General features: G+C 36.2%; 1 protein-coding gene across 4 annotated transcripts in view; it reads left to right on the forward strand.

The window, feature by feature from the left end:
• VPS13D (vacuolar protein sorting 13 homolog D) overlaps window positions 1-26,357 on the forward strand; it is a 104,779-nt gene that overhangs the window by 16,353 nt on the left and 62,069 nt on the right. The window contains exons 18-40 of one of the 4 annotated variants that reach the window (XM_072026949.1): window positions 701-833; window positions 1,709-3,928; window positions 4,279-4,430; window positions 5,668-6,702; window positions 7,642-7,732; window positions 8,126-8,252; window positions 9,193-9,373; window positions 10,453-10,635; window positions 13,253-13,475; window positions 13,939-14,149; window positions 14,274-14,445; window positions 15,470-15,582; window positions 16,142-16,351; window positions 18,173-18,438; window positions 18,592-18,725; window positions 19,915-20,070; window positions 20,440-20,662; window positions 21,560-21,634; window positions 22,332-22,538; window positions 23,071-23,160; window positions 24,068-24,208; window positions 25,373-25,495; window positions 26,153-26,227. In XM_072026949.1, the coding sequence (XP_071883050.1) occupies window positions 701-833; window positions 1,709-3,928; window positions 4,279-4,430; window positions 5,668-6,702; window positions 7,642-7,732; window positions 8,126-8,252; window positions 9,193-9,373; window positions 10,453-10,635; window positions 13,253-13,475; window positions 13,939-14,149; window positions 14,274-14,445; window positions 15,470-15,582; window positions 16,142-16,351; window positions 18,173-18,438; window positions 18,592-18,725; window positions 19,915-20,070; window positions 20,440-20,662; window positions 21,560-21,634; window positions 22,332-22,538; window positions 23,071-23,160; window positions 24,068-24,208; window positions 25,373-25,495; window positions 26,153-26,227 (6,541 nt within the window). The remainder of the gene's footprint in view (window positions 1-700; window positions 834-1,708; window positions 3,929-4,278; window positions 4,431-5,667; window positions 6,703-7,641; window positions 7,733-8,125; window positions 8,253-9,192; window positions 9,374-10,452; window positions 10,636-13,252; window positions 13,476-13,938; window positions 14,150-14,273; window positions 14,446-15,469; window positions 15,583-16,141; window positions 16,352-18,172; window positions 18,439-18,591; window positions 18,726-19,914; window positions 20,071-20,439; window positions 20,663-21,559; window positions 21,635-22,331; window positions 22,539-23,070; window positions 23,161-24,067; window positions 24,209-25,372; window positions 25,496-26,152; window positions 26,228-26,357) is intronic. The other 3 variants (XM_038166774.2, XM_072026950.1, XM_072026951.1) reach the window with 3 other exon arrangements.

Below are 26,357 nucleotides of genomic sequence, written 5' to 3' on the forward strand. Positions count from 1 at the left end.
TGTAGGCATGTTGTGATTAATGGCAGAGCAGTATGTTCTTGACCCTGTTACTGAGATAATTTCATGGCAGCTTCTTGGCTTCAGTGTGTGTTGGAGGTCTGTTAGGTCAAACTTAATTTTGTGTGTCACTTACTTAAGGATTATTTTCTAAAATCAAGATTTTTTGTGCCTTTATTTTTTACTCATCCTTAAAATTAAAGCAGCAGTTTTCGGTAACGTAACTATATGTATCGGTGTCATTTATCCATAGGCTGATGCAAGAGAATTTTGTTGAGGGTTGTTTTCAGTGAAATGAAAAATAATTGTTCTCAACTAATAGTTTGATGTTTGATAAAACACAGTCTAGTGCATATTGTGTTTATGGATAGCCTTGACAATCCATGGAAAATGAGAGATGTCTTCTCTAAGCTATGGAGGTAGGTTCACTCTCCCCAGCTGAGAGATGGGGTGTTGAATTCAACTATCTTGGCACGGGACTCTTCACCTTCTGAAAGAGTCTCTTCGTTGAATGTAATTCAAGTCTGAACAGCTATTTTGAACAAGCTACCAAACATGTCTGAAGTTTTGCGAAAGTTAGCTCTTTAGCTGGAAAAAGTGCCGAACTAGAGTGATTTGTTTTGCTTTTGTTTTGTTTTTGCTTTGATTATACTAAGGGAAGCTATTTCTTGTGGACCCTTATTTCTTTCTTCTTAACTTTCAGGAAAACAGCAAAAGCTGGACGGTGTGCCTTGATATTTCTGCCCCTCAGGTGATCTTTCCTGATGATTTCAAATTTGTGGATCCAGTGTTAGTCGTTATAGATCTGGGAAGAATATTACTTACCAATTCTCAAGGTATGGCCTAGAATTATTTGAGCAAAGAAAACAAGGGTATTCTTTGGGGTGGAGGGTGAGGACTGTAAAATTACCTTTTACATTAAAATTACCTTTTAAATTAAATGATCTATAGTGGTATCTTACACCTCTTGAAGGCTGTGCAGAGGTAGGAAACTAGTATGTCAGGCACTTTAAATAGATGAGATTTTGGCTTAGAGGGATACAAAATGTAGCTGTAGAATGCCTTTTTTTGGGACAGTTCTCTCAGGGAAAGTATGCTTAGAATAAGCCCTCCAACTCTGGAGTCATATGGGTCTCTGTTTTTAGCAGATGTGTCTATAGCTAGCCTAAAAAAAACTGAAAGGAAAATTGATTTGACTTTATTTATATCCAAAGTTAAACTCATTGCTTCATAAACAAATTATTACTTCTTTCCTGTTACACTAGGAAAACAACAAATGAAAGTTAAAAAGAAATTACAGTGGAACTTGTAAATGAAATTAGACCTATTTAAAATCTAGCTGAACTTTGTGGTCTGTGAGAATATGTTACAAATTTTGAAAGAGATACCTATGTAGTGCTCATTTAATTTTTAAAAAAATATGGCTGCAGGGTGAACAGTTTTGTAGTGCAGTTGAAAGTCAAGGTGCAGAGTTTTATTTTTGTATCTTCTATCTTAGGTCAAACTAGAAAAAGGACACAGATGGTTTACACAAGGTAGATTTGGATTTCCCCGTGAAACTGAGGCACTAGCCTGTTAAGCTTAGATAAAAAAAAAAGTGAAAGGAAATTTGGGGAGTGGGGTTTCCCATCATTAAGTAATGATGGGAAATATCTAAGGAGGGGGGAAGATTACTTTTGGTTACTTATTTTTTTAAATTATTAATCCACAGAAGAATCTAAAAGGAATGCAGATACTTTTTCATCAGAATTCAATGAACTAAGTGATGAAGAATATAAAACACCTCTTGCAACTCCTCCCAATACTCCACCGCCAGAATCCAGCACCAACAGCGGTATCAAAATGTCTGAATTTACTGGTGTAGAAATAAGTGAAGAGCAACTACAAGCACACTTAATGAGTAAAAAAATGTATGAGAGATACACGCTTTCATTTATGGACCTTCAGATCATGGTGGGCCGAGTGAAAGACAACTGGAAGCATGTTCAAGATAGTGACGTAGGTCCAACACATGTGGTAGAAAAATTCAATGTTCATCTGCAATTGGAACGCAGATTGATATACACATCTGACCCAAAATACCCAGGAGCTGTCTTGTCTGGCAGTCTACCAGACTTGAAAATTCATATCAATGAAGACAAAATATCAGCTCTGAAGAACTGGTGTACACAGCTGAGTGCATCCGAAGCTAAGTCTTCAGATGGCCTAAATTTAGGAAAAGACAAGATATTTTCAGAGGTAGACCAGCTTGGCAGTTTGCATGATTCTGTAATGAATCTAACACAGAGTGTTGTAATGCTAGAGCAACATACCAGGGAAGTTCTTGTTGAATCTCAGCTGCTTTTGGCTGAATTCAAAGTAAACTGTATGCAGTTGGGTGTTGAAAGTAATGGACGATATATCTCTGTACTCAAGGTTTTTGGCACCAATGCCCATTTTATGAAAAGGCCTTACGATGCAGAAGTGTCCCTGACTGTTCATGGCCTGTTACTTGTTGATACTATGCAAACATATGGAACAGATTTTGATCTCCTGATGGCTTCTCATAAGAATCTGAGTTTTGATGTGCCAACAGGGAGTCTTAGAGACAGCAGGGCTCAGTCACCAGTTTATGGACCACGTGATGCACATCCCGTTGATGCAGCCAGTCTGACAGAGAGATGCACTGCAGCATCAAACACTTCATCTGGTAACAATGGGAAAGATCAAGAGTCCCTGATAAAATTTGAGTATCAGTTTGTGAGTGCAGAATGCCCATCGATGAATTTGGATAGCAGTCTGCAGGTAATCTCTGTACAGGTGAACAACCTGGATATCATCCTTAATCCAGAGACAATTGTTGAACTCATTGGTTTTCTCCAGAAATCTTTCCCAAAGGAGAAAGAAGACTCTAGTCCTCAGCCTTTAATGGTAGATTTGGAAAAAGATTGGAGGGAGCAGGAAACCTTTCAGTCTACTTACGTGCAGAATACAGAGGTAGCAGTTGATATTCACTGGCTGAATATACTCCTCCTCAGGACAGTTGGCATGACAAATGGAGAAAAATATGGCAGAAAAATTGCAACAGCCAGTATTGGTGGCACCAAAGTCAATGTTTCCATGTGTAATAAATTTGATGTGAATGGCTCTCTTGGATGTCTTCACCTTATGGATTTAACACAAGACAGCGTTAAGAACCAGTATGTTGTCAGCATAGGGAATACAGGAAGGTATGAGAATCTCATTGGTGATGTAGATTACCCTGAATCATTGTCCTTTAGACTTGATGATGGAAGCAGCCTTCCAGATGCTTTAAGTTTCACTTTGACAGAAAAATCAAAGGAGGAATGCTCTCTCAACCTCAAAATGGCCTCCTTACACTACAACCACTCGGCTAAATTTCTGAAAGAACTAACTTTGTCAATGGATGAATTGGAGGAGAATTTCCGCAGCATGCTGAAAAGTGCAGCTTCCAAAGTTACTACGGTCTTGGCAACTAAAACTGCTGAATACAGTGAAATGGTTTCTTTGTTTGATACAGCACCAAGATCAAGAGATGTTGCCAGCTTAGAAGATAATGATGGCTATGCATTTGGATCACCACCTCTCAAAAGTGAAACTATTAAGCTTATATTAAATGTAAACATTGAATCACCAATTGTCTCGATACCTCGAAAGCCTGGTAGCCATGAACTGCTTGTAGGCCATCTAGGACAAATATGTATTCAGAATTTTGTACCAGGAGAAGATGAGTCTACAAGTGATAGACTGCAAGTTGAAATTAAAGATATTAAAATGTATTCTTTAAATAGCAGTCAGCATATGAGCAAGAAGGAGTCTACAAGTGAGATACCTCATGGGCTACATTCTTCAGGTCCTGCCAGTGTTAATAGCCAGGAAGAATCCCATTTTACTCGTCATGACTTCTTTGAATCATTAAATAAAGGCCATGGTATGTTAATTGGAGGACTCTTAATTATTTTGATGTAACAGATAGCACTAAAAATGGGTGTTGACCGTAGGTTTGATTATGTATTCTCTCACCCTTCCCCCAGAAACATCTTGCTCAATTTTAATTACAGTGGACAAATTCTTTTATTTGTATCCATTTTTATTCTCTTACTCAAGAACTGAGTAATGCCTTTCATTTAGAAATTTTACAAAACATAGCCAGATCTACTTATTTTAGCATTGCTAAGAAATTCTAGTTAATAGCTCCTATATGGGCTGTACAGCAGGGATAACACAGGATAATCAGTTCACATATTATAACATTGAATTCATTTCACTTTCTCTTAACAGCTTTCCACATTCTGAATAACACCACCATCCAGTTTAAATTGGAGAAGATACCTCTAGGGAGGGATTTGGATGTAACATTCCCCCTGAGCAATGAAGACTTTGGAATATCAAGCATTATGAAGATTGAAGGAAAATTTGTGAACCCTCTTCAGGTATAGTGACCTAGTAGTTCTATTAAAAATACAAATATATTTCCCTCCATAGAAGCTACGTATTTTTCAAGCAAATATTTTCAGATTTAACATATTGGTAGTTTAGGAATTGGATCCTTGCGTATGTGGTTAGAAGCCACAGAAGTCTTATGGGCCACCAAAATGATCAAAGGGCTATCGCACCTCTCTTATGAGAAGAGGATGAGAGAGTTGGTGGGACTGTTGTGCTTGGAGAAGAGGAGGCTCAGAGGGATCTTTTCAATGTCTCTAAATACCTGAAGGGAGAGTGCCAAGGGTACTGAGCCAGGTTCTTTTCAGTGGTGCACAGTGCCAGGACAAGAGGCAGTGGGCACAAACTGGAACACAAGAGGTTCAATCTAAACATCAGGAAGCCTATCTGTGTTGTGCAGGTGATGGAGCACTGGCACAGGTTGCCCAGAGAAGTTGTGGAGTCTCCTTCCTTGGAGATTTTCAGAAGCTGCTTGGACATGGTTCTGGACAACCTGCTGTGTAGGGACAGCACTGCTTCAGCAGTAGGGTTGGACCAGATGACCTCCAGAGGCCCCTTCCAATTTCAGCTATTTCATGGTTTTGTGAAGTCTCAATAACAATGACCAAAATTTAATCCTGTTTTGGGGCATTTTGGACATCTTTCTAAATAAGTCTAGCTTTTAGTTACCCTGAACGTGTATCACAGAAAGTAAATGAAGTGTGTCACTGTCCACATCCCAGCATCAGATGTGTGTGTTTGTGGTTGTTGTAGAAATTAAGAATTAAAATGTTTTTATCCTGAAAAATACCTCTGAAAGGGCAGAGATTTTTAAACAGAGGAAACAAACTTAAAAACTAATGAGATAAACAATGCTGGCTAAGTGGAGTGTTTCTTACATGGGTCAATGTATAATATCAGCGTGGTAATTTAAGGCTAGTTTGTATGGTGATTTATTTTTAATCAACTCCATGGATGCTTTTTACTTAGGAACACATCCTTTTCTAGGAGCCTGTCCTGTACGTTTCTAGAGTGTGTAATCTTACAGAATTAAAACAGGAGAATTGTTTTATTTCGGCTTTGCATTGTACCTTGTTCTGGATTATTTTTCACTTGTGAACAAACTTAACATTTGCCTAGTTTGAAATACCACAGCTTTTCTGCTTGAGAGTTTTAAAATATATGTCGTGATATAGAGAGCTCATGTGGTAATTGTGGGTTGTTTTGTATGTTTTTTCTACATTATAGGTCGTGTTAGCAAAACATGTATATGAACAAGTCCTGCAAACTCTGGATAATTTAATTTACAATGAAGACTTGAACAAATTTCCGACTGCTAGTGTATCTTCAACTTGTCAGACTTCTCCTTCAGCATCAGTTCATAGTACAGGCACAGAATTTCCAAGTGAATGGAAGGATAATGGCTTATTCAGCCATTCTAGTTTTTCTTCTGTTCCAAACAAGTCATTGGCTATCAGGGAAACAAAATCTTTTACTCAGATTCAAGCAAACTTCCACATCTCAGAGCTCCAGGTTCAGTTAAGTGGTGATCTTACACTTGGTGCACAAGGTCTTGTCAGCCTTAAATTTCAGGATTTTGATGTTGAGTTTGCTAAAGATCATCCTCAGACTTTGTCTGTTCAGATTGCCTTGCGTTCTCTACTAATGGAAGATCTTCTGGAAAAAAAAACAGACTCCATGTATAAGAATCTCATGGTGTCTCGTGGAGCACCCAAACCATCCAGTTTAGCACACAAGGAGTATCTTTCACAGTCTTGTCCCTCAGTATCCAACGTAGAATATCCAGATATGCCACGTTCCCTACCATCTCATATGGAGGAAGCGACTAATGTCTTTCAGCTATACCAAAGACCCGTTTGTGCCTCACGTAAGAAGCAGAAAGAAGATGCTGATTCCGAGTATCCTCTGACTCCACCTCCTTCTCCAACAGCAGATAGATCCAAGTTGCCTTGTGGAAAAAGTCACTTTGATGATTCATTGGTTCATATCAATATATTTCTGGTGGATAGGAAACATCCTGAATTTTCTTCTCGCTATAACAAAATTAACCGTAGCATAGATGTTGATTTTAATTGTCTTGATGTCTTAATAACTTTGCAAACCTGGGTGGTGATACTGGATTTCTTTGGGATTGGATCCACTGCTGATAATCATGCTATGAAGCTACAGCCTGAAGATACTCAGCAGACAACTAAATCAGAAGTAAATACCTCATCAGTTTCTCAAGCCCAAGAGCCTATAAACACTAAACTGGATCTGAAGGTATATTTGAGATGCAAATAGTAATTGGATTGTCTATGATAAATTTCCATATACCAGAAGTTTTAAGATGACATTTAAATCACATTAGCGTTTTATAGTGAAGAATGCACATCAAACAGCACATTTAGAATGTGTATTTATGCAGGGTTTGTTTGTTTTCAAAAGGGGGGCAGGGACAGGAGTTACAAAACAGCAAAAGTTTTGCAGATTGATTGGCTCCGTTGGTCTGTCACCCTCCTTAGATGTGTATGTCTCATCAAGGGAGGCTGAAGTAGAATGCTCCATGTTTGTTGTCCTTATGGAGCCCTCATGAGTGGAGTTTAAGACTCTCACCTATCCCAAGTCAACTCTAGGCATAAGAGTCTTGGAAAAGTGTAAATCTCATGGAAGGTGATTCTTAGTTCCCTGGGATAACAAAGGGCATGGCCTAAATGTCTGTGATCTCTGAAATGGTGTGGTTGGTTCAATATTGAAGACCTGATGAGCTGAATTGGAACTCTTCTTCTAGGTGCTTAGGGGTTTACTTAAAAATATGCATAGGTACATATGCGTACTCTTATAAATGTGTATGTGTATATACCTGTATGTGCTTAGACTTACTTTTTTAAATTAACTCTGCATATGTATACATGTATACATGTGTATGTGTGTGTATATATAGAGTCTTTCTCCAGAGGTCCTGCAGTCTGAGTTACAAATGGCAAATCTTGAAAGAGGACGAAGGTAACAGTGCTCGAACGATCATTCTAAGATGTTAGGGAGACTTTAATATGTAAGCAAGTATGTAAAAAGACTGCTTTTATCTATTGTCTCCCAATCAAATCGTCCTTGTTTGCCAGTTATAAGTTATAATGTAATTGTCTTGAAAAAAACTAACAAGATGCTCCACTTACGAGGTTATATTGTTGAATACCAACCTATTCCTTTTTGTTTTACCAGGTCCATTCTTTATCTTTAGTACTGAATAAGACAACTAGCGAGCTTGCTAAAGCCAGTGTGTCAAAACTTGCAGCTCACTTGGAGGTAATTGGTGAGTAGATTGGTGGTCTGACATGATACGCTGTTTAAAATAAAAGGTATGCATTGGAGTTGCAATTTTAAGTGCTTTTATTTTTTCTGCTCATTGCTTTGGGTTTTTGTGTGTGTCTGTGTGTGTTTATTTCATAGGGAAGATGCTGTTTTCTTCCCAATGCTGCTTCTTCCCCATCAGGATATTTCAGTATCAATTTTAAATTCTGCATTCCCTCCAGTTGCCAAACCTTTAATGGTTTTAGTTGAAATTGGCTAGGAAATTTTATATTTCATTTTCACAGAGCAGAATAAAAGTATATATTACTGTATTATAGGAAAAAAGAATTCTGTTTAAGTTTGGGGTTTTAATAAATTTCATGTTTGAGGAGACTGTCTGACTTTTGTTTTGCAGATGGAGATTTAGCCCTGCAAGGAAGTATTGGAAGTCTGTCCTTAAGTGATCTTACAACACATGGAGAATTTTACAGAGAGCGTTTCACTACAAGTGGTGAAGAAGCACTCATTTTTCAAATCTATAAGTATGCATTTAAACCTTTTGTTTCTGAGTATTAAATATATATATATATATATATATATATATACACACACACACACACCCCAAAGCAAGCAAGCAAACAACAGCAGAAAAAATTCCACAACTTTGAGGTTTGCATGATGCTGCTTTGGGAACTTGCAGTGTAAACAAGACTGAGAACATTTCCAGTCATAAACACGTGAAATATTTTTAACTTTTCTCTGCTGAATGTAAATGGCTTATCAGAGAGAAAAAAAATGTTTGTTCTTCTAAAGCTGTTCTTGAATGTATTTAGGTGATAGTTTTTCCTAGATAGAATACTTGTTTTTTCTAGAAGTTGGAAGAAGTTTTCAGTTGATGATATGTATTCCATTGCTTCTTAATTTGTTTTGAAGTTAAGGGTTTTCTTTTTCATAGTGCACTCCTGAAGTTAGGCTTTTTGTAAAGCAATAGTTCTTATCCTGTGATGTTTCATGGTTATACACTCCCTTCTCCACCCACCAGAATTATTCAGATTCAAAATTATCAGTGGAACATTATACGATTCATCTCAAATATAATAGCACACTGATTTAGAGTTGAATCTGTTTTTATTATCATGGAAGATCTGCATACAGTCATGCAATAGAGTACTTATTTTAAGTCACTGTTCTGATGTATAAAATAACCGAAGATATATCTATTAGATGTTGAGGTTGGAGGTACATTTTAAATTTCTGTTCGCCTATTTAAAATTCAGCAGTGCTTCAACATAAGTAATTTAAAAGTAATTAATATAAAATACAAATAATTTCACATTTGTAGTTGAAATTGTTTTAATTATATACTATGAACATCAGTTCAGTCCTATGTGTTATTATTTTGAACATAAATAATGAATAGCTCTATTTGTAAAATGTCTGTTAAGGTAGACAGCTAAATTTTATTTTTGACCTCTCTCACAGATACGGGCGGCCAGACCCGTTGCTGCAGAGGGAGTGTGATATTCGTGTCACTCTGCGAATGGCATCTGTTCAGTATGTGCATACCCAGCGCTTCCAGGCAGAGGTGGTATCTTTCATCCAACATTTTACTCAGCTTCAGGATGTTCTGGGGCGGCAAAGAGCAGCAGTTGAAGGACAAACAGTATGTTTATTTATTTTTGTTCCCCGCGCCCTGTTCTTTCCTATCGTACTTCTGAAAGTTGAAATGTAGCTTAGAATTTGTCCTAACTCATTTGTCATGAGTTAGGAGTTCAGGAGGAAGTTCTTCACTGAGAGGGTGTTGAGGCACTGGAACAGGTTGCCCAGAGAGATTGTAAATGCCCGTGAAAGTGTTCAAGACCAGGTTAAATGAGGTCCTGGGCAACCTGATCTAGTGGGTGGTTTCCTTGCCTCTGGCAGGGAGTTTGAAACTAGATGATCTTTAAGGTCCCTTCCAACCTGAGCCGTTCTATGATTCTAAGTGAGCTTTTTTTGTCATAATCATGACAGTCATGATTTTGTACAAAACTTTGTGGCAGTAATAAATATGGTTAATACGATAGCCTTATTTAAAAAGCCACTTCTCATAATTGGAGGAAAGACAATATTTGTGTATATTAAAGTGCATCACTTAGGAAGTTTGAAGATGATTTGGAAACATCTGTTCTAAAAGATTTTTTTTTCCTTTTTGTAAATATTTTCTTAAGTAGTTTTAAGTAGTAAAAGTAAAAGTAGTTTTAAGTACATTTAAGTAGTAGTATCTGTCATGCCTCTGTTCGATGGGGACAGTACATCATTTTACTCTTGATTTCTGCACCAGTTGCAAAGGTTTTTGCTGTTTACATCAGTCCTTTTTGAACTAGCCTTTGTTCTCTGTTGAAAATGAGTTTAAGAGTTCCTTTTTTAAATTTTTACATAAAATGTTGTCACAAAATTTTGTCTTAATTTTGTGAATTGAGGAATAGTTATCCTGAATTCAGTGCTAATCGCCTACTGCCTGTAAACTAGTTTTTTTTTATGATTATTATTCCTAAATGTATTTTTAAGAGTGTAAAAATGTCAGAAACCCTAACAAGAATATCTATCCCCTGAAATATAGAATTCATTAAAGATAATTTATTCTGTAAATGTTATCAGATAAATGCAACATAAAAATATGGGGGGGAGGGTAATAGGCAACATGCTTGCAAGTTTTTCTGATATTGTGAATTAAGTTTTCAAGCAAATGTTTGCTTTTCCTAGGTAAGAGATAAAGCACAGCGAGCTTCCCGAGTTCTTCTTGATATTGAGGCTGGTGCTCCTGTTCTGCTTATACCTGAAAGCTCAAAGTCTAATAGTCTTATTGTAGCTAATCTTGGAAAACTGAAAGTCAAGAATAGATTTCTGTTTGCGGGTATGCCAGGTACTTTCTCATTAAAGAACAAGGTAAGAACATTACTTCTCACTGTTGCTTCTTGTGTTTTTTCTAGTACATGTGCATTTTATTTCTTTATCAAACTGGTAATTAAACTTACACTATACTTTGTATGCAAATTTTGTACTACCAGTAGTGAAACCAGTGTACTAGGTATTCTTCTAAATCTATCCTGCTGATAATTGTATGCAGCTGTGCCATTCTGTGCTTGCCTACACCTGTGCTTGTTTTCTGAGACCTTCAGGTCAGAGGGGAGACTGTTTTCCAGAAATTAATGGAACTGGACCTATTAGAAAGTTCAGTCCAACTGGTTGTTGAATAAAGGGCTTTCAGCTAACCCTCCTTACTAGCTTTTTGCTAAAATTTCAACAATGTGAGTAGCAGAGAATGGAGACCTTTCTCAGCTGAAACTTGCTGGAAAATGTTGGCAAACAGTATTGTTCTTAATTTCTTTTTTTTTTTTTTTTCTTTTTGTGCTTTTACTTAATGAAACCAAGTATGTATTGGTTGGTTTCACTAGGTAAAACTAATGAAAGGCTTCTAGTGAAGTTTTGAACCTAAGGCTTTAAGTACAGGACTGAGAACAGTCAGTGTTGTTATTGAGAGATGCAGCCACAAAATCTGGGGTATGGAAAATCCTTCTTGGAAGGGTTTCTATATCTAATCTATGCAACAGAATGGGTGTTTGTTCTGGAGGGACAGAATTTAGGTGGACTGCAGTCATCACTACAGGATGTAGTGATGCATACAGCATTATTGTAAGGCAGTATTGGATTGTATTATTGAGTTTTCTTCTGATGTATTTAAAGATTTGTAAATGGTACATTCCCAGATTAATGATGTAAGAGTAAAGAAAGGATGTGTGCATAGTAGTTTTCTTTCAATTTAAAGAGACTGTGTTCCATAGTACTTCAGATATTTGATGTTTTGAAATGAGATAGGGTGAATGTGTTTTGGTGTTTTGTTTTTATTTGTTGTTGTTGTTTCATTTGGTCAGTTTTCTTGTTTAGTTTTCTTTTTTTTTCTCTGCCCTATGTTTATTTTTGAGGATCTGATTTTACAAGGCAATGCATACAAGGATCCAGTTTTATTTGAGGTATTTCACATCTTATAGTAGTGTTGAGGTGCTCCTCAATCATTGAAAAAAAGTAATTTTCTTGTGGAATTTAGCACTTTAAAAGTTCCCATCTACATTAATATATAAAGAACTTGCTAAATTCCATAAGATTTATAGTTAAATTTATTGCTGTGTGCTTCTTATGCATGTCTGAGGAGCTACTAATTTGGATTTACATAAATTCATGGATTTACAGGTGATGTGATGGTTTTTCTTTGCATGTACTTTCAGTCTCATCTTTACAGGGCAATGTTAAATGCTAATGTTTCCAAATTGTTAATCTTAAAATCTTCAATCATGACTGCAATTGGTAATCTTAAAATCTTCAATCATGGCTGCAATTAAGTTTTCCGAATAATAATAATTTTAAACCATGTAAGGCAAGTAAGATTAAAAATTAAAAAGGGAAAGGAAAGTTTATGGGTAAGGATTGTATCATGACATCAGTAAGTTGGCTACAAAAAGATGGGAAATGATCGTAAAAATACTGCAGTCATGGGTAAAGTCAGTAATCCCAGAGTAAGGAACCAAGTGGATTGCTAATGACAGGCGATTGTATCTGCTGGGGCACATGAACTTGAACAAAACTGAAACATAAGATTCATAAAATCTGAATCAGAGCAGACTAAAAGAACCTTGAAATTTGCAGTGGGGTTTAAGGGCAGTGTGTAGACCTATCCCACTGGACACGTTTATGGGAGGAATAATTCCTAATGCTGATGCAACTCGTTTGTTCACTGTGTTGTGAGCTGTACCCTTTGCAGGTTTTTGGTACTAGACAGTATTGTGAAGGTGGAAACCTGTAAGAATTCCCCTGGATATATGGTGGTGGGGAAGTGTAAAATGTTATGCACCAATATAAATGAGCTTTTCTGTTTTCGCGTGTGGAGGTTTTAAGAATAAGTGTAGGAAACTTTGTCATCTCTAAACTCAGCTACTGCAGAAAAATTCTGGGACACATTTTGGTATTATGATGGAACTTTATAGTGCATAAAAATATAACATTATGTATAGAAGTGTTTATTCACTTATTCTAATAAACAAATTGCTGACATGATTGTGTAGAAATCATTGCATATTTTGAGATCATTGGAAGATGTTCTGAAAAACAGCTTTTAAATATTCAGCAGTCTTTATTTTATAGATATGCTTGATATCTTGACAGCCTAGGTCTGCTATTTTACATTAATTTTGTTCACGTGGAGGTTTTTTTGATGGTGCAAAAACAGATGGTTTTGAATGAATTTATCACTGTTTCACAGCTTTCTTTGAAAATGTTTCTGAGGTAAGCTTTTTGTTATAGAGAACATTATAATCTGTTAAGGTGGTAGGAAAAAAGCTTGACCATCTTTCTACAGTGATAAAAAAAAAAAAAAACCAACAAAAAACTGGGATTCAAATAAAGTACTTAGTTTTTTGACAAGGACTTCCTGTAGCTTGAACCTTGGTATATTGGGTCCTTAGTATGTTAGGTGAAAATCTATTGTTAATTATAAAATTGCTTTCATTAGCAGGATTCATTTCAATTTTCATCTCCTTTGGGAACCCCAAAACACAGCATGAAGAAAACAGCAAGTGCGGATGAATCAAAAGTAGTGACAGAAGGGTTGTTCATGAAAAAGTCATCAGGAGCAAATGTTTCTAGGCTGAAGAGTGAGCCTATGCTGAGTGCATTGAGTAAGCAACAAGGGCAACAATCAAAATTACCTGTTGTACCAAACCCTGACAGCCCAGGTATGTTTTAAATGGTAGAAAAGCAATTTAGTTCTTGTTTTCCTGCGTAAAATAATGCAGCACAGTTTGACTTACATCCTTTGTGACAAATGTAAGGTTGTGGGTCTAAAGACTGTAGATTTTAAAATCAGTAACCTCTTAGTTTAAGTGTTGCTTTTTGCAGCTTAAAGGATTACAGAACTTTAGTTCAGTTTCTGGAAGAACAGTGCTGCTATTTGGGTATGTTTTAAGTTGTGTATTACAGACACAAGGAGTATTGTGAACTCTAATAAAGAGTTTACATTTATCAGTGAACGAGCTTGGTATCAGATAGTTACAGAAATTGGTGTGTGTGAATAAAAATCATAAAAACAATCAGAATAACTTCCAGGAGAAGCTAAATTTCTTTTTTTAGGTAAGTTGCATTAGTTTTGCAGATTCTTTTTTTTTCTTGTTTAATGTGTTATTTCCTGTGCACTTGCAGAGGATCACATCTGCCTCTTAGACTGCATTGTGGTTGATCTGCAGGACATGGACATATTTGCTGCGGAGAGATACCCGAGAGAGTATTCTAAGGCTGTGGAAGATACAAGTGCAGACTTGAGCTTTCCATCATACTTTGTGAGGCAGACAGGAGGAAGCCTATTAAAAGAACCTTTCAGACTGAAGCTACAAGTAGAGAGAAACTTAGACAAGTGAGTTGATCTTTTTATGCTGTCTTCCTGAAAGCAATGCTTTACATGCCTTCTGATGTATATTAAAGTATTCCCTGCTGTGTTATTTCACCTTGAAAACCTGGATTTCTTTCCTTTGGTGTAGAGAGCTAAGTCATGCGGTTGCAGACATATTGATACACGGCAATCTCTCATCAGTCCATTGTTCTCTGGATTTGCCTAAGTATAAACTGATACGTGGCTTGCTGGAGAACAACCTTGGGGAGCCTATAGAAGAGTTCATGCGACCTTACGATTTGCAGGATCCAAGAATTCATGTAAGAGGAACTATGGAAATACTTGGGTGGGGAAAAAGGTTAACAATTTTGTGAAAACTCTGCTTTCTCTTTTCTTAAGTATTTAAGCTGAGTTGCTCTTGCAACATATTATCAGTACAATAAGAAACTTAAGATTTTTCTACTGGAAAAGAGTTTTTTGACTTGAACAAGTGCAGAGAGATGATACCTTTCCCATTGAGTTTGTGATACTCTTAATGACTTAGAAGGTGACTAAAAGATCAAATGGAATGTTTATTACTTTGTGTCAAAACCCCTTACCTTACAAATCTGAAAGAATTTCAGTAATAGAAGCTTTACAGCAGGGCTACTCTTTTTTTTGTTGATGATCAGGTTTCCAAGCATTGCCCATCTTCTAGAGCTGTTGTCAAATACTATTCTCACAGGATGAATGTGGGCAGCAGCTGGAAACAATCAGGTGTTGTTATTACTGGGAAGAGTTCTTGAGTGGCATGTTTTCTCTTGATCTTACAGGACTTCCAAGCTTTATGTTGCACAGCTACAGTCTTTTCTTTAGAAACAAAAATTAATATTTTATGTGACCACAGCAGGCAAAAATTAGTAGGATACATCTAGTATTCGCTTAAGAACTATGGCAAGAATGGGTAGAGTTCTCTTAATGTGAGTATGCTGTTCGTGTCAGGCTTCTCACCTAAAATATTTTTAAAATTTCCAGATACCACAAGTCATTTAATAATAGAAGGCACCTGAAACTGTCTGCAAGAGTTATTAGCAGTTTTATTTTGGGGGGATGAGAAAAGGGAAGTATTCTGTTTGAGAACAAGGAAATTACAAAACTTATATGAAAAAGATTAATAGACATTATTGAAGTTGGAGGCTACAGTGTTGTGAAATGTAACTTTTGTTCCCCAGTGATGGTTAATGAAACTCTTTGAAGGAGAAAGACACTCTAACTGTTTGCATTTGTCCTAAGTAACAAAATTTAATTGAGGAATCAAACATAAACAGATGTTCTTAAAAGAATGTTGTTGTTTACCACTTTCAGACAGTTCTGAGTGGAGAAGTGTATACTTCTATGTCTTTCCTCATTGACATGGTTAATGTGAGTCTGGAACTGATGGATCCAAAAGGAAAGGATGGATGCAGCTCTTTAGCTAGGTATGAATTTTCTTTTGTTACTGAATACATTATCTGAAACACTATGCTCATCTGAGACATTGTAGGATGGAAATTAAGGCAATACATGAATTTATGATTTCATAATTTAACAAAATAGCATTTCTTAATTTTAGTCCTAATTGAGAGTTTCAGCTGTTCTGAAGGATGAAAGAGAACAACGCTGTTCAAAAAGTACTCTCTTTCTAGTCATCCTTGAAATCACAGTTCAGAAATCAGTTGACTTGACTAACACAGTCAAGTTTATGCTGTTTCAGAAGCAACATAGAAAGAGCATACTTGACTAACTGTACTGTTTCAGAAGCATGTCTCTACTGTGCTCTTGTTTCAATCTAGAAGGTTCTGTATCAGAGGTAAGCAGTGCACACAGTACAGATCCAATTTGCATCGCTGTGGCGTGAGATGTGATTATAGTTGTTTCAGAAAATAAATTTAAAAAGATATTAGCAATATACCTTGCATATCTCTAAACCAAGTGACGTCTGGATATAAATGAGCTGCAAGATCTTTAATTGTATTATTTTGCTTTTTATTTCACTAGGTTTGATTTTAAGAAATCTAAGTTACTTTTTGAAAGCTCTTCAAATAGAACAAAGTCTGTAAACTTAGTTTCCCATTCCATGATGGCATTTGACACACGGTATGCTGGACAAAAGTCTACTGCAGGCACGCCCAATGTGTTCAATTGCATCTTTCAGTCATCAAAGAATACTAGTAGTCCGGGAGCAATCCAGATTGAACTGCATTACAGGTTGGTAGTTCTGAGATTTTTTTACTGTTGCTGTTTTTTTGTTTGTTTTTGTGTGTGTGCATGTGGTTTTTGTTTGTTTATTTAAATCAGTATTGCTTAAAGCTACTTGCTAAGTCTGGCCTATCACTGTACATTCATTATTATGAATACATGTTGCACAAATTTTCCAGTAGGTGTCACACATCTCTTTCCAAGAGTATCGAAGTACAGCAATTACACTTCATTCAAAAAACGCTCTCTGCTTGCTTTACTGTATCCTATCCCACATTGTTTTTCTCATCTAAATATCCTAGGATGCTTAAAAGTATCACAAAGTGGATGACTGGTTCTAATTTAATATTGAAAAAAATAATATAAAATACAATGTCAACATTTAACTTTATTGTCACAGTGTTGTATTGAGGGATGTTAACTAACAAAAATGAAGATGAAGGTGGGTGACTACAAGTGTTACGTTCACTTTTGATCAGGCCCCCTGACCAAACTTAGCTTTCCAACAGTTTTATATTCATATGATGCCTCCTTGAAGCAGTTACAGCAGCAACATAGAAAAAAAAAAAAAAAAAGACTACTTTAGTCCAATGGAAGATGCTGAAGATATTTGTTCTGAAGCTCTATGCAATTGAGAGAAATTTGTTGTACAGATTTGGAGAATACATGATGGTTTTAAGTACTTGATGTTTTTCTAAATGCAAACTTAGCCTTTAAGATTTTGACTTGAATAAAACTAAAATCCTGTGGGATTATGAAAACAAACAAAGGAGCAACAACTGAAGTGTTCTGGATTTTCCTATGATCATTGATCTAGTATCTGCTTAGTTTGGAGGTTTGTTTGCTCAGCATAGCCTAATCTGTTTTATGAGCAGTTGTTTCATGGAATTTTCCTCCCAAGTGTTATGCTTTTAAATTATAGCCACATAAGCATGTGTTAGATTTTTATTGGTGAGAGCATCCTTGGCACTAGATGTAAGCTTTTGCAGAGCTCCAAGATAGCATTATACTGGTTCGTGTCTTTTGGAAATATCCTGGAGAGCCAGGGAGAGTTAAAGGATTTTAATGCTGGAAGCAGCACAGGCAAGCTGCTTCTTACAAAGGAATTACAGTTCTTTGGAGATTTTATATTCCAGAATAGGTTGGATATAAAATTGTTTCATGGAGTTTAAGCTCTTAGATTATTTTCCAGTTAGCATGACCGAATATAATTGGTATTCCAGATCATGAAGTCAAACAGTTTTAGCCTTCTTAACCAGATACTGAGAATGGGATGCTAAAAGTTCAGGAAGTCTAGCGTTTCTTCTGAATGACAAAGAAACTTCCTGTGCTACAAAATGCTGTCAGGGTGTGAGAGGAAACACATTGCATGTCTGATCTTTCAAAGGGGCATGGAGCCAGGTCTAAATTTCATGCACAGCATGTTAGCTTTGATACTGAACAGATGTAAAGTAGTAATAGTCTCAGTTTAAAAAACCTGAGTTATTGCAAATTAATAATGCAAATGTATAAAAGGAGCTTTTATAATCTAATTGCTTGTTACATAGTTTTTAAATTTACCTTTTGTATCATTACAATTTAGAAGCTGTCAAAGTTTTGTATAATTTAAGATATGTTGGGTTTCTGTGTGTACAACAACTTGATGAATTTCAGTCTGCTTAAAAATAGATTTTTTTGAAGGCCAGACATTCTGTAAATTACATGTACCCCTGTAAAGCTCCACAGAGTAGTAATACTGTCTGGCAAGTAAGAACTCTATTCTCAACATAATTTTAAATATAACCAAAATGTAAAATTCTAAAGTATGCTTCTTTGTCTGTTTTTTAATAGGTCTACTAAGGATTCCTCTAGTTTTACAGTTGTACTGAACAATCTTCGTGTATTTCTAATATTTGACTGGTTGTTACTTGTTCACGACTTTTTATATACTCCTGGAGATACCAAAAAGCGGGAAAATCCCCTTCCTTCCCGGCAACGCACTTACAGCAGTGAAACAACTGTAGTTCCAAAAACAGTGAAAAGTGGAGTAGTTACAAAACGTTCATCACTGCATGTGTCTACAGAAAAACAACTGGAAGTTAAGGTTAATGTGACAGGTAAATGGGATCTTTTCTGTTTAAAAGCCATGTGATAGGTACAAACCGGACCTGTAAAAGGCAGACAATAAAGAATCCTGCTAGAAATGCTTAAAGTACTTTAATGGTATTTCAACTGCTGTTGTTTATTATTAAACATTCTGTTTTGTTCAGGAACGGAATTTGTGGTCGTTGAAGACGTGTCTTGTTTTGATACCAATGCAATTATTTTGAAGGGAACTACTGTTCTCACTTACAAGCCCAAGTTGTTAGATCGTCCTTTCTCTGGAAGTTTGTTTGGCATTGAGGTAAGTAGAAATAACCTTGCTTTTGTAAAATATCTAAAATTAGATTAAATTGAGAAGATGCTTGAAATAGATGTTCTACAGAAGTAGTCTAAAGATCATTTTTAGTGTGTTAATTCCCATCAGGTGCTGTTATTCTACAGCAGTTTCAAAAACGAATTTGTATTTTTTTGCGCTAAGACACCGAAACACTCGGCTATAATCTCACAGAATCACACAGAATTTCTAGGTTGGAAGAGACCTCAAGATCATTGAGTCCAACCTCTGACCTAACACTAACAGTCCTCCACTAAACCATATCCCTAAACTCTACATCTAAACGTCTTTTAAAGACTTCCAGGGATGGAGACTCCACCACTTCCCTGGGCAGCCCATTCCAATGTCTCACAACCCTTTCGGTAAAGAAGTTCTTCCTAACATCCAACCTAAAACTCCCCTGGTGCAACTTTATCCCATTCCCCCTCATCCCAAAATATTGCTAGCTAATAATCCAGTTTTCAACCATAAACTGTCAAATTAATTTGGGGCATAACTGGATAGGCAGAAGCCAATGTGTTCAGTAAAGGCCTGCAGGTTGTACTCATAATTGATTTGAGGTGAACAAGCAGTATTGTGCCATTGGAATATATGTGAGTAGGGATCTTTTTTGATTAGGAGTTTTGAGTATACAAAGTGATCCTGAATCCTGTTCAGCAAAGTAGGACCACAGCTTGTATGCTGTGGCCAGTCCTGGGTGAACAGATTTGAAGAAGCTATGAACAATTGAGAGGAAAGCAGCAAGAACACTGAGAGCTGAGGAGTACCTAATACATCAGGTTTAAAAGAATTTGTCTGGAAAAAGAAGGCTGTGCAGAAATGCGATAAATTTTAAATGTTGTAGACCAAAGAACAAAACACTTCCCATATCTGTGATGGGAGGGGTAGTGGAATTATCCCAGCAATAATGGAACTATTTGGTTGGATATCAGAATCTTTTTTCCTGAATTTAGAGCATAGTGGGGCACTGGAAGAAGTTGTCTGGAAAGATTTTGGAATCTCTGCTGCCTTAAAGTTTACAAAGGAATTGTCTGTAGAGAACAATTTGGTTATAGTTCATATTGTTTTGTGGTTGAGAGTCAGTCTATGATTTCAAGGCCATTGCCAGGCTTGTGCTCTCATATTCTAATTCTTTTACATTATTTTTAATTCATAGGTTTTTTCATGCCGTTTAGGAAATGAACAAGAGACTGCACTGTCAATTATTGATCCAGTACAAATTCACGTGGAACTTCTTGAGAATCCTTCCTACCCACGTCATTCAGGACTGTTGGATGCTTTCAACAGTGGTGATTTTCCTCCTATTCTGGAGGTAATATTAAAGGACTGAATAAGACTATATGCAGTATAGGATACGTGATTGTAATCTTCTGCTGATTTTTCATACGCAATAATCCAATGAATAATTTCAACTGTAGAAGACGTGTTTTTCCCATTATACAAAAGCAAAACATTTACTGTACCACTCCCCACTGTACTGCCCCACTACTTATGCTCTTGATAATTAGTAGGTAATAATAGAAGTTTAATAATTTTATTCCTAGAGCTTTAAAACAGAATTTCCATCAGATTTTAATATTAAATTTTGTCTTTCTTTCAAAGAAGATTTGTTATTATCCAGAGTAAACAAGAGAAATGTATAGAAAGGGGTAACTGTCTTTTTTTTTTCTTTCCCATTTAGATTCAGTTGCAAGCACTGGATATCAGACTGTCCTACAATGATGTTCAACTCTTCTTGGCAATTGCTAAATCAATTCCTCAACAGACCAGTGCAGCTGTGCCTGACTCAACTGTATCGACTGCTAAAAGTACGACTAACACTGGTTCATCACTGGTGAATGAAACTTCTTGCTTCACAAATGAAAATAGAGAGATACCCAAACGTGTTTTGGATCCTCTTGTTGGTACGTTCTTAACCACTGGAGTGAAGTCGTTTCTTTTCTAAGGAAGGTTTCAGCAGTGTAAAGCTAGACTACATACTTAACACAGAAGATATCTTCATTGTGAAAAAGCCTTCATTTCATCAATTTGAATTGTCTGAAGATAACATTATACTGATGATACTATAAAAAATAGTAGAATGTTTTGTTGTTTCTTTTCTGCTTTTAGTATGACAGATTGTTTTACAGAAAATTTTAGAAGTGTCAGTTGTCATTATACATCATCATGATGAAATACTTAGAAAATACTTAACAGGGGTGAGGTGCTACCTCTTCATACTTATTTAACTGGTAATGAAATGGAAACCATCATAATAATCATAACCCATCTCTTCATGTCCAGCAACATATTATTCTGTTTTGGTGACACTGCTTTTTTGCAAATTAAAAATTGCATGTGGTTGCTGCCTGACAATGAATAAATACACACCAGTGAAAAAGGCTTCCTTCCCTGCTACTATGTTCTTGAGTCACATGTTTTGTTCAAAATAAATGATGAATTGTTTTTGTTCAAAATAAGTGATGAATTGTGTTCCAGATGAAGGATTTGGTGTACAAAAAAAAAATTATCTTATTCCCAATTGAAATAGTCCCAACTGAAATCTATGGGAGTATGTTAACTTTCTGCAGGAACATAAAAATAGTTCATAATAGATGCACACATATGCACAGGATTTTTGGGAGTTGCATTTTTTTTTTGTAAAAGCAGCACTGAATCTCATGCTCTTTCTACAGCTGCAATCTTAAATGAAACACAGAAAATGCTTTTTTTCATACAGGTGTATATTTATATAGTTTCAGAAATTAAAACAAGTTAAGTAGATAACTGACATGGATCTGTATTTAACTGCTTAATTGCAGAGATGCAGCTGGCTCGCCTTCAGGAATTGGGATTCAGTATGGAAGATTGTCGTCATGCTCTTCTGGCTTGCCAAGGTAACCTCAAATAGTTTTAGTTGGCCTTTCAGATTGTTCATGTTATCTAACTTTCAGGTTGTAAGGTAGCTGATGGACAGACAGTATTTCCCTCTCTTCTTTACTTTGGCCTGCAATTACTGAAATTGTCTCTGTGTTGACCTCTTCTTAAGTATTCTCATTTATCTGTTGCCTAAAAGCCACCCTCCAAAGATTCTTCTTTGCTTTCAAAACGTCATGTGTGGGCCGTTTGGGTGGGTGGGTGGTGGTGGTGGTTGTTTTTTATGGTGTATTCCATATTTCTTATGGTGATCTTATCCATCACTTTATCTTTAGAGCAAGTATTCTTTGGAGCAAGTAGTCTCCCCCTGTTGAATCGTGTATTTTACATATTTCTACATGCAATATGTAGCAAGATTGTTATTGGATTCTTTTTCTTCAGCATTGGATGTTTCTCACCTTCTTTATAGGCACTTGTAGCATTTAATATAGGTTCATATTACGTTTCAACTTGGTTTGCAAATGTCAAACAATTCTTATTCTTAGAGAACACTTATATTTATAATCTTGCCATATATGTTATTGAATAGAACACACTGAAGATACTGTTAATGTTTTGCTACCCTTTCTAAGGGAAAGGGAATTAATTTGTTTCCATATGTTTTTTACATCATCAACTACATTCTCAATGAAATGTACTTGTTTGGTTTTGTCTAAGGTGACTTAAACAAAGCAGCAAGTTGGTTATTTAAGAATGCTGAACCTTTGCAATCACTTTCCCTGACTTCCTCTGGTCAAGATACCCGGGGGATCGTGCCTTTTCAGTTCATCTCTGGAGTGGAAATAAAAGCAGAAAGTATATGTATTTGCTTTATTGATGACTGCATGGACTGTGATGTTCCTCTTGCTGAGTTAACATTTTCACGTGAGTATCTGTTTTGCTAAGTGAGTTGCATAAAATTATTATCAGTTACTGCATATGTTTCTTAGGACAGGTGAGATTTTAATTGACGCTATTTTGGCAGTGGTGGTTGTGTGGCTGTTTTTTGTTGGTGGTGGTTTTATAATAGAAGAAATATACCTGTATCTATTAATGCCTATCACAAGCAATCTGTTATGCTTAAGAAACTCTAGTGGTGTTACTTTTTATTTGTGTAGTAATAATGCTTAGAAGTTATTGCTAAGAATCCAGGTTCTGCTTAAAATAATCACTGAAGAAAATCATATGGATATGCTGTCACTATACTTTTTTTAAAGTACTTTATTTGATTAAACATATTTCTGCTTCAGTAAAAATAGCTTGCTTCTTGAGTGAAAAGAAAACAATTTGGAGTACTTTGATTGCTTTTTGTACCATTTCAATTTAAGACACACATCTTCCCATTGCTTATTCATGCTTCACTGGTTTGAGAAACTTGATCACACTTGTTTTGCATAACATTCACTTTTTTTGGCAGGTTTGAATTTTCTCCAAAATTTGAGAGCCAACCCTGAAGTCAAAGCTCATTTTACCCTCTCCGGAGACTATTATAACCGTGAGCTTTCAGGTATAAAATACTGAGGGTTTCTTTATTTAGGTTTAGGAATACAATCTTGTGTTCAACAGGAGCATGAAATTCACCCAATATGAGATAGCATATATGATAATGTGAAAGACTGAATGTGTGTGTTTGTGTATGTGTGTGGTCCTGAACAAGATATCATAGTTTGATATCTGATGGAAGGGTGTGGAAAGCAGAGAGGCTGCTGTTACAAAAATTAGACTGAAGTTTGCTTGTAATTATTGTGTTTCTGGATAACCTTTTTATGTAGTTATGTAACTACCTGTCTCTGTATTTACTTATTTTTTTTTAATGCCTAATTGCTTTGAAGCATTCATTATCCATTTTAGGATGGAATAGGACATGAAAAAAACGATTAGGATGAAGACGATGAATTACCAATTGTAATTTATATTCTAGTTACAAAAAAGCAAGTTATGCCTTAGTACAGGCCAGCCACTGACGAAACTAACCTAGTTGTCTTTTTTCTCTGAATTGAAAACTGAAGTTTTCTGTTACAAAGTTGATGGTAATGACCTCAGGAATTCTGTCAATATCAAGGTCTTTTTTTTAATATTTGAAAACACGGAGGATTTTTAACAGCTATTTCAGAGTTTGTTCCAGGTGCATCACTCCAGTATAAAACTGATTTCCATTTAACACTTTTCTCACAATTAAGATATTTCTGCAAGTCTCTACATAATAGTATACTCTGGTTCAAATAGAGGAGCTGGAGCAACTTTGTATTAGTTAGCAAATTAAATCTGTAGGCATACAAGTTCATCTTGAACACAGATTGAAAGTAAGGGAGCTCATTATTGAAGCTGTATTATTAAACACTTAGGTATGTAAACAGCATTCCAATGTGGCCTTCAAACATGTAACGTATGTGTCATTTTCTGTTTGGTTTCAGGCTGGGAACCATTCATTGAGCCGTGGCCATGCTCAGTTTCCTGGCAACAGCATGCATCAACCCGCCTCCACCCTTCCCGACTGAAGCTGGAAATTCAGGCTGAACACCGTTTGGATATAAACATTACCTCTGTTTTCATAGGTATCTAGGAATATTCCCTGAGAGCATCTCTATATAGTCTTAATTTGCACTTTCCTAAAATGATAGGTATTTCTAAATGACTCTTGCTGGTGTCCCATAGACAGAGAAGGAGACTTGGCACAAGTCCCTAGGTACTTCAGATGATATTGTACACAGGTGTACATTTAGGCAGCCTGCATTTTGTCAGATACTGTGAAAGTGTAAAGACATGAGCTACATATTTTAGAGGTTAGTAGGAATTCTTTCATTGGTCATATGAATTCTATCAAATTCATATGTTACTTGAAATTTATCTTTAATCAGAAACAGGCTTTCATCTAAAGCTTTCCATACTTTACACTGCTTAAAAATACTTTGGTAAGCTCATCAATTTTCAGTACATTGACAGACGTAGTGGGGAGCTGCTTATTTCAATTCTGCGTTTTCTGAAAACTGGAGTTATCAGTTCCCACCTCAGGAAATCAAAATATTTTGTTCATTATTAACTCAAACATCATGGAAGTTTCTGTGTCGTGGGACTATGATTGTGTACGTTATCCAGAAATATTATTGCTTATTCTGCATGCAAATCTCTGTAGTTTGATGGTCATAATTACAAATGTAAAAGGCTGAGCAGGCAGATGAAACAGAAGAGCCTTCCTTGTTCCTTGAATACTCATTTGTTTCTTCAGCAAGGTCTGTGGGGTTGTCAGAAAGAGAGAACGAGGTGGGAGGAAAAGTCTCCACTCAGTGATTCCTAAGAATTCCCATGATGCTTTTTACTACTAGTTATAACAGTAGGCTGATTTATGATTAATAGTGTGCCAGAGTACTCTGTTGTGTCTGCATATTTATGCAGGAATAGGCACGTACATCTTAGAAAAGGGGGAAAAAATAGAGACAGCTTCTGACACAAAAACATCTAAGCTTAATTGCCTCCTCAGAGGGACCTCTTTTGTTGCCAGTGGAGTATCTTGAGACAATAGAATTCCACTGCAAGTTTGAAGAAGGGGGGGATGGAATAAAAATAAAACATTAGAAAAGCACATGGGAAAAGCAGTGAAATTCCTTTAACGTTGCTGTTAAAGTGGACCAACTTTAGCTTTGTGAATTTAACTTACTTTTCAGCTACTTTACTTAAGGCCACCTTGCAGTTATTTACTTTGTATGTTTATATTCCTCTAGAACAGTACACAAGTACCAAACAGTCATGGATGGAAGATTACTGTAAACAGGACAAAGAAGTAAATGCAATCAGTTCAGAAGACTGCACGGGCTCTTCGGTGGATTCACCATGTTTTGGGCAGAGTATGATACTCATTAATCACACTTTGTTTGAAACAGTCCTGACATGCACGGTCATTTGTCTAATGTATTACAAACATAAGTATTTGGTCTTCATAGTATAAAATGAATTGTTAGAAGTATTTGGTAGAAAAGATGAACTATATTTTCTGTTCAGTTGTGTTCCATTCTTTAATAACAAAACCTGCTAGTTCTGCTTCCCTTTCTTAATCACACTTTCTCAGTTAATGAGTGACTATCTTGATTTATAAAAAAAAAAAAAAAAAGTCTTGTGTGTGCAGTTCAGAGATTTTTTTTATATGATACAAGGCAAACTTTCACCATCCTTCCCAGCCAAACACGTTTGCTTCTAACATGATTGAGATATAAATGAGAATGTGTGTCTGAGGCTATCATAAAAATGAAGATAACCCAATTAACAGCTTTCTGAGGAAGAACACATGATATGTGGAAGCCCTTTTCAAATTCTCTTCTCCCAATGTTATTTCTGAAAGAAGTTTTAGGAACTCAAATGCCAGTCTAGTGTAAGCAAATAGATAGACTCATACACTGATTGAATGATGCTGACTGTGCCTATATTCCTGATGCATGATGGGGAAGAGATTACCTGCATTTGTGTGTTTTTTCTTACCTCCTAACTTTGTCTTTCCTGTCTGCCAGGCCTTCCTCTTGTCTACCTTAGAACTAGGAGTACAGCCAGTTTGACTAATCTAGAGCATCAAATCTATGCTAGAGGTACTGTATAGCAGAGAGAGATTAAAAGCTTTTTTTCTTTGAAAACTCTTGTACAGTAAATACTGTGTTGTATGAGTAACTCGCCAGTAGACTGGCCTCTATATCTTAAAAGGAAAACAAAAAACAAAAC

The sequence above is a fragment of the Anas platyrhynchos genome, chromosome 22, assembly GCF_047663525.1.
Source record: "Anas platyrhynchos isolate ZD024472 breed Pekin duck chromosome 22, IASCAAS_PekinDuck_T2T, whole genome shotgun sequence".
NCBI lineage: Eukaryota > Metazoa > Chordata > Aves > Anseriformes > Anatidae > Anas > Anas platyrhynchos.